Source organism: Nicotiana tomentosiformis, chromosome 8, assembly GCF_000390325.3.
Source record: "Nicotiana tomentosiformis chromosome 8, ASM39032v3, whole genome shotgun sequence".
Classification (NCBI taxonomy): Eukaryota; Viridiplantae; Streptophyta; class Magnoliopsida; order Solanales; family Solanaceae; genus Nicotiana; species Nicotiana tomentosiformis.
Genome location: NC_090819.1, coordinates 2,346,044 through 2,358,552, shown reverse-complemented (window position 1 = coordinate 2,358,552; position 12,509 = coordinate 2,346,044). Strand labels below are relative to the sequence as shown.

At 35.8% G+C, this 12,509-nt stretch overlaps 1 protein-coding gene across 1 annotated transcript; it reads left to right on the top strand.

The window, feature by feature from the left end:
* The first annotated feature begins 9,450 nt into the window (after nt 1–9,450).
* LOC104094112 (glucan endo-1,3-beta-glucosidase 4-like) lies at nt 9,451–11,915 on the top strand. Its single transcript, XM_009599975.4, has 5 exons — nt 9,451–9,614; nt 10,314–10,618; nt 10,920–11,109; nt 11,456–11,486; nt 11,554–11,915. Exons 1-5 carry the CDS (start codon nt 9,521–9,523, stop codon nt 11,723–11,725), a joined length of 792 nt encoding a protein of 263 aa, XP_009598270.1. The 5' UTR covers nt 9,451–9,520; the 3' UTR covers nt 11,726–11,915.
* Nucleotides 11,916–12,509: the final 594 nt, after the last annotated feature.

The window sequence follows — 12,509 nt, the reverse complement described above, 5'->3', positions numbered from 1 at the left end:
TCTTATTATTTATAATGTGCATTGAGGACATTGCAAAATTTTAAGTGTGGGGTGAGGAGATCGTTTGGATAAGTTTCTGTGCTATTTTAGCTTAGTTGTAGTACTCATTCTTAAGTGTAGTAGCTTTTGTGAAGGAAAAAAAAATGAAAAATTAGAAAAATTGGACTTTTTCCCGACGATTGATCTCCTAGACAGTTTTCTTGAGGGATTAAAGTCTAAACAAAAATCCAAAATATATCTTTTAGCTTTCTTTAGGTAGTAATAATCCCCTGTGGTTTTTCTTTGTGCCTCGGTTCTTTTCCATGGGATGTAGTTTGAACCGGGTAGTTTTTTTCTTTCCGAGTAGATTAGGAATTTAGGGAATAAAAGGAGGAAGAATGATGAACCTAGGTGACCTTGACTTGGTTGATACTGGCATATTTAAGCTTTTACATATGTAATATCTTCCCTTCTCACTCTGAAATTATTGATGATGCCTTGTTAAAACGGATAGCATGTTTTGTGGCACCTATTTCTCATTTTCTTGACTTGTGTTCACTTTGCGCTTAATGCTTAATATCTCGTTGCTCCGTGAATACTTGCATTGTTTGAGAGTCGGAATGTGACCGTCCTTAGCGAGTCATGTGCCATGTGTGGTGAGGTTTTTGTGTAGTCCATGTAGTGTACTTGTGTCGAGAACTTGCCCGGTATGTCAGTTGAAGCGAAATTTTAGGTGATGCTCGGTTTGAAAAATGATTTTAGGCTTTCTTTGATCTTTTTGAGCTTATTGCTTATCACAAATAAAATCTATCCCTAGTTAAACCTTTTGAGCCTGTAGACCTTTTATTTGGTACCCACATTACAAGCCTATACCCTTTTTATTCTTAATTGACATTGTTTTGATCCTTTTACCTCTTAAAGCACTTTAAGTGTTAGATGAGCGCTAAAAGAAGTAAGAAGGGACTAAGTGTGGGGTGACTTTTGAGTGGAATCAATGAAAGAAAGAAGGGTGCACTTATTTTGTAAAATAATACACCACTAGCGGAAATTGAAAGAAAGAAAAATATAAATGAATAAATTGTTGTCTTGTTCTTGCTAGTGGGTATGAATTAAAGTAGTGCTTAAAGAAAGAGGAAATATTGTTGGGGTGATATTATTTGTGAAATTGAAGTGGTGTTGAAGAATTTGCGCTTAAGTTATTTGATGATGTGTTAAAGTGCTTAGGAGGGTGAATCACTATTCCTTAAATATATCCTACCCGTCCCTTAGCCCACATTACAACCATGAAAAAGTCCTAATTGATTTTAGATCGAGCGAGCTTACATTAGTAGAGATTTACATTAAGGGCAAGCCTATGGTACCAACTGCATGCATGCGACTTCTTTTGTGAGAGTGAGCGATTTTCTTTGTGAGCATGAGATTCGAATGTGTGGATTGATTCTACTCTCTTTGCTTTTGTTGTGAGGGCACATGGTTTCACGAGGGATAGGTAACGTTATTAGACTTCTCTATGATGTTGGGTGTTCAAGCCATGAGTGCATTGTGACATTGAGTCGGTTTTTGAGGTTAGGATTGTTATGAGCATGTTGTCTTTGTTCGAATATGTTTAAAGAAGGGCCTAAGAAAAGGGAAGTGTGTTGATGCATAGTCTAGAGCCTAATTGTAGCAAATAACCATGGTCATAGATGTAGTGTGCTTTGAATGATCAGAGCTTAATTTTATTTTGTTTACTATAGTGATGGTTTGTTCGAGGACGAACAAAGGTTTAAGTGTGGGGTAGTGATGTTTGGCATATTTCGATATGTGTTGATGTTACTTTACCCATGTTTTAACCGCTTCTTGATGTTATTTGATCTTTAAAATGCCCAACATGGTTTAATTATTGGTTTTATGACTAATTGAGTTGTGTGTGGTGAATTAGGGTGTTTGGAGTGCAAAAATATGAATAAAAGGTGCTCTAGGTAGAGGAAGAGAGATTGGATGCGTCGCATCCAATCTAGAAAAAGATCAGATTTCGTGCACCCTTAGCAGTGAAGTCGGCCCATAGCATCCACCGTAGCATCCGAAGCTGAGAAGTGGAGGACGAGGTGAATGCGAAGCATCCACCGTAGCATCCGAAGCTGAGAAGTGGAGGACGAGGTGGATGCGAAGCATCCACCGTAGCATCCGAAGCTGAGAAATGGAGGACGAGGTGGATGCGACGCATCCACCCTAGCATCAATCCCTGAAGCTGATTTGGATTAGAAATAGGAGAACTTTGGCCCACGACTTTGGTACGCAATATATAAGCCAAAAACGCCTCTTTTAGGTCATCTAACATATTGGGAAGAAGAAAAAAAGCCACGAAAAAGCTGTGGAGGCCGGAATTCATCAAGTTTCATCTTTCTCCTACCAAACTGAGTAATTTTTATGTTTCTTTGTATGATTTGTTTGGCTACCATGTCTATGTGGAGCTAAACTTCACGTTCTAGGGTTGTGGTTCTTTCATGACTATTGTTATTCGGATATTGATTTTGACTTCTTGATTTATCATATTAGTTTATTTATTCAATCTTGCACTTAATTATTTAATTGCTTGATCACCAATTGAATATTATCTACGAATCTAGAATTGAACTCGAAAGTGGGAATTCTATATTGCATATAGGATTGAGTAGGGCAAGTTCTTGAACTCGGGCATCGGGGAACGGATTCGTAGTTAGGATAGACATATACCTAATTGCCTTGCTTGGTTGATTTACAGGAATTATAAATGCGTTCTTGTTGATTCTAACTCCATAGACATATAGGCGTTAGGTTAGCTTGAATAGGCGAGTAAGAACTCGACAGATTCTTATGAGCATTAACCCTGTCAACCAATAAGCTAGATAAATTAGTCGGTCAATTCAATTGAAGAATACAATAGGATTGTTAGATAGCCCATAACCCTAGATCGTTTTCATTACATTGATATCATTAAAATCTGCTCTTTCTCTGTTCAAAGTTTATTATTTATATTTTTCTTATTTAATTAGTTTAGAATAAAATATTTTTGGATTTAATTCTTGTTTAGATAATTGGGATAGTCTAATTTAGTTAATAGTTAATCATAAGTCCTCGTGGGTTCGACATCCGACTTTTAGTCACTTTATTACTTGACGACCGCGTATACTTGCGTGAGTGTGTTTGGTCGCAACAGGACCCACATCTCAAATCCCGAAAAAACTCGCGAAATCCGAACACCCGTTCCTATATGAGTTCAACCATACAAAAATTGTCCAATTCCGATATCAAATGGACCTTCAAATCTAAATTTCTCGTTTTTGGAAGATTTTAGAAAAATCTGATTTTTCTTCCATAAATTCACGGATTCATGATATAAACGAGTATGGAATCATGAAATATAATCAATATAAGATAAGGAACACTTACCCCAATGTTTTTCGTAAAAATCGCCCAAATATTCGCCTTAACTGAGCTCAAAATGACCAAAATGAGTAAAAATATCGGACTCTTTGATATATACACTGCCTAGGCATTTCCGCATCTGCGGTGCCTGGGCTCGCACATGCGAGCTTGCATCTGCGAGAAAAATCTCGCATCTGCGATATGGGGCTGTCAGGCGAGGCCTGGCACTTGCGGAGTAAAAGTGCGCACCTGCGCTGCCTTCGCTTCTGCGATCATTTGGTCCGCTTCTGCGAACGCGCGGGTGCGTGCAGGTTTCCGCCCCTGCGGACTTTTGCACAGCCACGCCCGGGAGCATCTGCAATTGAAGGCTCGCTTCTGCGAGCTCTCACCTTCGATAAAAATCAGCATATGCGATTACAACAGAAGGAAAAATATAGATTTTACTTAAGTCCATTTCTTGATCCGATTTCAATCCGTATCACTCTCGGGGTACTCGGGACCCCGTACGAATATACCAACAAGTTCAATAATATAGTACGAACTTACTCGGGGTCTCGTATCATGCCAAACAACGCTGAAATTACAATTCACACCCCGATTCGAACTTTGAGTTTTAAACTTTCAATTTGCAAATCTCGTACCAAAACATATTAAATGAATCCGGAATGACTTCAAATTTGGCACATAAGTCATAAATGACATAACGGAACTGTTCAAATTTTTAGAATTTAATTCCGGCTCCTATATAAAAAAGTCAACCCCGTGGTCGATCATTTGGTCTGCTTCTGCAGACGCGCGGGTGCGTACAGGTTTCCGCACCTGCGGACTTTTGCCCAGCCACGCCCGGGCGCATCTGCGATTGAAGGCTCGCTTCTGCGAGCTCGCACCTCCGATAAAAATCCGCATGTGCGATTACAGCATAAGGAAAAATATAGATTTTTCTTAAGTCTAGTTCTTGATCTGATTTCAATCCGTATCACTCTCGGGGTACTCGGGACCCCGTACGAATATACCAACAGGTTCAATAATATAATACGGACTTACTCAGGGTCTCGTATCATGCCAAACAACGCTGAAATTACAATTCACACCCCGATTCAAACTTTGAGTTTTAAACTTTCAATTTGCAAATCTCGTGCCAAAACATATTAAATGAATCCGGAATGACTTCAAATTTGGCACATAAGTCATAAATGACATAACAGAACTGTTTAAATTTCCAAAATCGAATTTCGGCTCCTATATAAAAAAGTCAATCCCGTGGTCAAACTTGGAAATCTTTAGCGTTTAAATTGCTAGTTCAGTTATATGGTCATAACTTGAGCTACAGACCTCCAAATTAAATTTCGGGCATACGCCCAGGTCCCAAATCACGATACGGAGCTACCGGAACTGTTAAAATACTAATCCGGGTTTGTTTGCTAAAACTGTTGACCAAAGTCAACTCACTTGAGTTTTAAAGCTCTATTTCATATTTTAATTCATTTTTCACATGCGAACTTTTTGAAATTATTTACGGATTGCGCACGCAAGTCGAGAAATAATAAATAATATTTTTTTGAGGTCTTAGAATACAGATTTACTTATTAAATTTAAATATGACATTTTGGGTCATCACAGTACTGAAAAACAACTAGCAATGATAACAACAAAATCAACCAGTGATATAACAACAAGGCAACAAGAACATCATAATTATTGCTTAGACGAATAAGAAACACAAGTACAACCAATTAATCAAGTCCTTCAAATATAAATGCTTCACCTATTATTCTTTAAGATAAATATCTTTTGAATATACTTCTTTTGAATAAATATTTTTCAAATAAATATATTTTCAAGTAAAAGTCACCATGTGACACCTCATTACACAATCATAAAAATTACGGCTCTCAGCCCACTTTTCATATTTTTCACGGCACCTCGTGCCCATATTTCTATCACAAGCACACGGACAACTCACGTGTTAATAATAAAACCATCATATTTTTCTCGGCACCTCATGCTCATATTTTTTCATAACCGCACGGACAACTCACGTACCAAAATATCAATATATATAAGATCCGCATGATCAATTTATTTTTAATAAAACAAGTTTACAATTTATAAACCAAGTAAGAAATCATCAAACAAATGAATTTATTTTTTAACTCATTTGGATGAAGAAAATGACATTCCAATTAAAATGAAGCATCCGATGACTACTAATTTAGATGTAAAATTTATTAAATTAAAATATAATAGCAATTTATTTTATTCGAAACAACTCAAATCTCGAAAATCAGTAAAAATCATAAACACAAATTCTCAGAGTCTTGTACAGAGAGCCAAAGCCAACACAATACAACAAAGAATACAAAACACATAATAAAATTAAATAATACATCACGGAAGAACACAAGAATTTACATATCGCAGAAAAATAACATAACCAAAGGCAAGTGCAACCATAGAAAAATATCAACAAAGGGCACTCCCGAGGTACCGCCTCGTAGTACCAAATCATAAATAATTTTCAACAACAACAATGGCCCAGGCTATCACAAGTCATTACAAATCAATCTCTGACATAACCCACCTTGTCTCGCCACGTGCGCAATAATAAAGTAAATGTCTGCCTTGTCTCACCGCACACGCATAATAATATTCCCACCTTATCTCGTCACATGCACAAACCCACATATATAGTCCGCTTTGTCACGCCGCATGTGCATATATCAATAGTAACAATAGCACGGAAGAAATCTCGTGCAAACACCGGTACAATCCTCCCAACAATATCATGTGCCAATATCACAACATCTCATAAATTACACTTCAAGTGCTCAAATATTACAAGATATCACAAATTGCCCATCGAGTGCTCAAATATCAAAACATATCACAAATTGCACCTCAAGTGCTCAAATATTTTAACTTGCCACAAAAATCAATAATACATCATCTTCCGCAATAAGGAGCCCATGGCTCCACCATAATGTCCCACAAAAATCTTAACAAACATGTCTAGGAGCAAACAACTCAACAAAATAATATTTCACAATTTAACACTTTGCCTCAAATATCATTTACGGCCTTTATAACTCAATACCAATTGCAACAACACGAACTGGAAAGTAATTCATAAAGGAACAACGCCTTCTTTAATCTAATTTTTTGGCAAATAGATTAATGCCTCCTTTTAAACTTACATAATAAATTATTTGCAAATGAATAATCCATAGTGAAATTATCTCCATGAAATATCAACTCAACAAAAATACGGGATTCACATATAAATCAAAGTGGCAATCACACCAAATTATCATATAAAAATAAATTCAACAAACAATGATTTATGCATGACAAATAAATGATTTATTATGTTTCAATAATTTTCTAATTTAATACATAAGGGCGTCTACGAATTTCAACAAATATAATTTGCACATATAAACCAAATACGTACTCGTCACCTCGTGTACATGGTTTCAATTACATAATTTTCACATATGACTCAATGCCTAAGGGGTAATTCCCCCACTCAAGTTTAGGCAAGATACTTACCTTTTTTTGAAATTATGCCGATATTTCAAAATCGCCTTCTAGCTTGAATTAACCTCCAGACCACTCAAATCTATCCAAATTAATTGTATAACTTCATTAAAATTCATCGGAAACAATTTCGGATAATAAAATGCCGACTTAAAAATTTATTCTAAAAATTTAACAAAAGTCAACGCGGGGCTCGCCTCTCGGAACCAGACATAATTTTCACGAAATCCGATCATCCATTCCGATACGAGTTCAAGCATACCAATTTTATCAAATTCCAACAACAAATCTTCCTCCAAATCTTGAATTTTTATTTTTGGAAGATTTTCAAAAATCTTGACTTCTTCATTTAAATCCGAATTAAACGATGAATATAACCATAGATTCATAAAATATAATCACTTTAGGATATAGAACACTTACCCCAGTCGAAGTCGTGCAGAAATCCTCAAAGTCGCCCAAAAATCGAGCTCCAAAAACCTCAATCGAAAATGAAGAAATGACAAATTTTCAATTCTTAAGTTTCTGCCGAGGTTCGCATTTGCGAATGAACAGTACCTCATATGAACAGTGTTCGCAATTGCGAATGAACAGTACCTCACCAGAACTTGTCCGAAATGATCCGAAACGACCCTTAAACTCATCCGGAACCTCCCGAACACAAACCATATATGAATTTCAATCATAAAACATGCTACGGACCTGCTCGCGCACTCAAAATACTGAAAAGAGGTCGTATTGACCCGATATTGACTATGGTCAAACTCCCAAAATTTTTAACTTTACTAGTCTCTCAACCAATGATCCAAAAATACACCCAAGTCTCCCGGGACCCGTCAAATCATACCAACAAGTCCTAAAACATCATACGAACTTAGTCGAAACTTCAATTTACATCAAACAATGCTAGAACCACGAATCACAAGCTTAATGAAACTAAGAAATTTCAACTTCTACATTCAATGTCGAAATCTATCAAATCACGTCCGATTGACCTCAAATTTTGCACACAAGTCATAAATGATATAACGGACCTATACAAATTTCAGAACTGGATTCCGACCCCTATATCAAAAAGTCAACTCCCCGGTCAAACTTTTCAAAAAATTAATTTTCGCCATTTCAAGCCAAATTTCACTACGGACTTTCAAATAATTTTCCGGACACGCTCCTAAGTCCAAAATTACCATACAGAGATATTGAAATTATCAAAACTTCATTCCGGGGTCGTTTGCTCAAAAGTCAACTCTCCGGTCAACTCTTCTATTTAAGCTTCTAAATAAGAATTGTTCTTTTAATTTAATTCTGAATCTTTCGAAAATCAAACTCGACCATACCCGCGGGTCATAATACATATTGCGAAACTTCTCGAGATCTTTAGTGGTTGAACGAGGCGTTAATTCTTAAAACGACAAGTCGGGCCGTTACAAGTATATTATGCTAGAACTTTAGTATATTATGATGGAGTTCTAGTATAGTTATACTGCAACTCCATCATAATATATTGGAGTTCCAGCTCTAGTATATTATACCGGAAGTTCACATATAAAAAATTCGAACTCCAGTATATTATAGTGGAATATTTTCCGGATTTTGAACAGTGTTTTCGTTCAGATTTATTTTTACATGAAAAATGACTTAATTTTGATTACTTTTGAAAACTGTGACTATTTTTCAATTATCACTTGTAAATCTGGTTATTTTTGAATTTCACCTTAAACACAACAGCAACTATCGGAAAAGTCCATATTTAGCACCTTGAAGAGCAAATTTTGTGAGTGTAATGGTAAGCAAGTTAGCCCGACTATTTTTCCAAAAACATATTATTTCGAATTAGTCTAATGTGTACCGAAATTTGTCGTTTAAATTTCAACGTGAAATTATAAGACTTGAACTTAAAATTGCATAATTGCACTACTAAGGGATTTGGTCCTATGAAGAAATAGTGTTGAGCCAAAACTATTAAGTCAGAAATGGAAGCATCAGTTTGCTATTATTGGGTACTTAATTTGGTCCTATGAAATAGTGAATAAAGTTAAATGTCACAAAAAGAGAAAAAGAGGAAATTACACATATTATCATCATTACTATCATCACTAACTTCAACTCAAACCCCACGCTTAAATTCCAAACAATTCCCTCTTTCACTTTCTTGTCTTCTCCTTTTCCCACTTCTTCTCCCCCTTTTGTACCTTCTTTTTTATTTTTCTTGCTCAACTAAAAAAAAAAAAAAGTAAAAAAAAGAAAAAGGTACAAAAAATAAAATAGGATAAAGATTGTACAACTCAATATTGATAAATTTTTATACATTGACAATATAAAAAAAAAATTCATATGATCGAATCAACTAAATAATAATTACATGTAAGCGCCGTAAAAATGAGAGAACATCCTAAAAAATGAGATATGTTTGTTTTATATTACAACATGTTAAGATATACCGGTATCATAAAAGTTTTTTACTTTTTCTGTCTACATAAATTTAATCATATTGGTATATATAGACAAAATCATCTGCTTTACAAAAAGGTAATCATGGTTTCTTGTTTTTGACATGGCCTACTCTTTCCTCCTCCCTTGCAAAGGAAACTAAGAGCAGAATATGATACAATAGAAGATGAAAAAGAAAGTTGGAAACTTTAGAGCAATGAATACAAGAATTCTCAGCAGTCTTTTATTTTTTCAACTCAGTTCTCTTTGTATCTGTTCAGGTGAATGAACCTTGTCTCTTTCATTTGCACAAGTTTCTTTTACAAAAGGGTATCTTATTCTCTGTTATATTTTTCCATTATTCCTCTGCTTTGTAATTTAGATTCACAAGAATTTGCATGTTAAGTTGAAGGCCAAACATAGGAAGTAGTAGTTGCAGCTCTTTTCTTTAACAGAATATGCTACTTCAACTCTGTTAAACAAAACAGCTATAATGCTCGGACTCTTCGAAAATATCGTCGGGTGCGTGTCGGATCCTCCAAAAATAGTGTATTTTTGAAGGATCCGACACGATTGCGACACTATTTTGGAGAATCCTTACAACGTAGTTAAATAGAACCATTCTAGATTTCTTTTCACATTTTACACATAATTAGACATTCAAGCCACTAGCTCTTTTGAGTTATGTTGCACGGACTCGCCAAAAATAATGTCGCACTCGTGTCGGATCCTCCAAAAAATGCACTACTTTTCGATGATTCAAAGCCGAGCAACAATAGCTTTTTTTTTGTGGGCGTGGGGTGGGGTTGTACAACTACATTTCTTGTAGAGATAACTATTGTCCAGTAACTTATATTACCTAAAGTTTAGAAAGTAGTCATAATTACATAAAAACAGAAATGTCATCTCATAGATTACAATAGTCTGTCCCCAAATATAAACTCTTAATGCATATTTAAAAGTTCCTTTGCTCCTTACAGGTTCAAATGCAACACCAAAAGAATTCATAGAGCAGAAGAAAATGTTATACCAAGTAGAGGAGAAATTTGAGAAATCTAACACAATTTCTAGTAGCCAAAAAGATATAACAACCCCTATAACAACAGTTCCAACAGGAAATCCTACCACATCCACTCCTGTCCTGAATCCAACAATCTCAAATCCTGATTCGACTCCCACTGGCCCGACTAATTCAGTAATGACACCAGCGATAACCAATTCTCCGGTGCCTTCAGGCGCGAGTTGGTGTATTGCTAGCCGAGCAGCTTCGCAAATTGCTCTGCAGGTTAGTGGCGGATACAAAATTTAAGCTATATGGGTTCAACCTTTAAGGCTATTAGCATTGAACTCATTGTGTTTTTAAGCTATGGGTTCAGACCTATAATTTATTGCAATTTGAGTAGATTTTTACATATAAATCTATGCTTCGCGTCAAAAGTACTGGGTCAGATGAACCCGGTAGTCCAATGCTACATCCGCCCCTGGGCGGATCTAGACTAGACGCAACAAGTTCAAAAGAACATACTGTATCTAGCTCGGACTTTATAATCGATTGACTTTAAATACTGGATTCGCTGTAACTGCAGGTTGCTTTAGACTATGCTTGTGGCTATGGTGGTGCTGATTGCTCAGAAATTCAGTCTGGTGGCAGCTGCTACAAACCAAACACTCTCCGAGATCACGCTTCGTATGCATTCAACAACTACTACCAGAAAAATCCAATTCCAAATAGCTGCAATTTTGATGGCACTGCTATTACTACCAACACTGACCCCAGTAAGCTAGTTACATTTGTTATTAGTCAATTACTATGTCCAGTGGCGGAGTCATGATTTTAAGGGGAGTCAAAATATAAAAAATTAAACTCACCAAGAGTCAATGGGTGTCATTATATAGTATATATATACATATTTTTAAAAAAAATTACCGAGCTAAACAGTGTAATTTTTCAACGACCTTGAAAGCATGTGGCTCCACCACTCACTATGTCGTTATGACGTGTTAGTTATTGAAATACGTCACCATCTCATTTAAAAGTTTAAACTATTAAAGAGAACAGTCTTTTAATTACTTCAATTATATTATGTCTGTCAACATTATTAAGTTCTTACTTTGTATGCAGGTAGTGGTTCATGTCAATATCCATCAACAAGGTAACTTAATTGTTATACTTCTTTTCTTTAACAGAGAAATTCTGACAAAGCTTGGGAATTTTTACAGCACAAATGCATCTATTTTGAACATAAGTAATGCAAGTGGAGTATTTGGCGCCGGACCAATTACACCATCTACCTCATCAGCTGCCGCGACAAGTTGCTCTTTAAATTATCATTTCTACATCTTAGCTTACCTTGTGATACTGCTAGCCTTAATACTGAAGCTAATTTCATAATATTGGTTTAGTTGCTTTTATTTTTTCTTTTCAAAAAGGGTCAAAACAATGTCTCAAAGGCAAGAATTGGAAAGTTTAAATGAAAGGGCAAAACTCAAAAGGAAGAAAACAGATTCAGTCAAAGTCCAGGCAAGAATACAAGAAAGTATGTCAAAGAAGACATGAAACTGTCTCTTTTCCATTTTTACATTAATATCATTCCGAAAGCTATAAGAACAACTAGTATTCCTAAAATAAAGACAAGATAACAGTTTTTGCTTGTGTTATATACCATTACATACATACTACAGATCTGTCCAAGAAATGACACAATTAGTCTGTGCCTACACAAGGCTTGCAAAAAGTCACATATATATGCACAGAGCATGCGATGGTTAGAAAAGAATCCGATCATTATATCAATACTTATATTTAAAGGTTCCATTAATTAGGACTAGACCAATTCTAATATTAGCAATGTATTCTGGAAAAGAAAAGGTTCCTAGCTACTCTAAACTTTCTCCAAGATAAAATGTTTGGAAAAGAATCAATCAGTCAACTACATCTTACTCCTAAACTAGAAAGTGTGTGATTCATCCTATTGCGATCATCACGCCAAACATAAATTCTTAATATCCGTTGCGCAACATTGTATTCCCCTGAAAGGATGAGTAACTATAAAATTGGCAGTAGGAGCACAAGCGCCCAATGTTGATGATCCACCATTGTACAGAAAGAATGGATCATCCAACAATTCTTCTGCGGACGGCCTAACAGACATGGGAAGTAAACACTTCTCAATGAT

What these genes read in the sequence shown, in the direction of transcription:
- LOC104094112 (XM_009599975.4), top strand. Translation starts at nt 9,521, where the DNA reads ATGAAAAAGAAAGTTGGAAACTTTAGAGCAATGAATACAAGAATTCTC. An exon ending in CTTCGCAAATTGCTCTGCAG is followed by an intron (nt 10,619 to 10,919) that starts GTTAGTGGCGGA and finishes CTGTAACTGCAG; the next exon opens with GTTGCTTTAGACTATGCTTG. An exon ending in TACTACCAACACTGACCCCA is followed by an intron (nt 11,110 to 11,455) that starts GTAAGCTAGTTA and finishes CTTTGTATGCAG; the next exon opens with GTAGTGGTTCATGTCAATAT.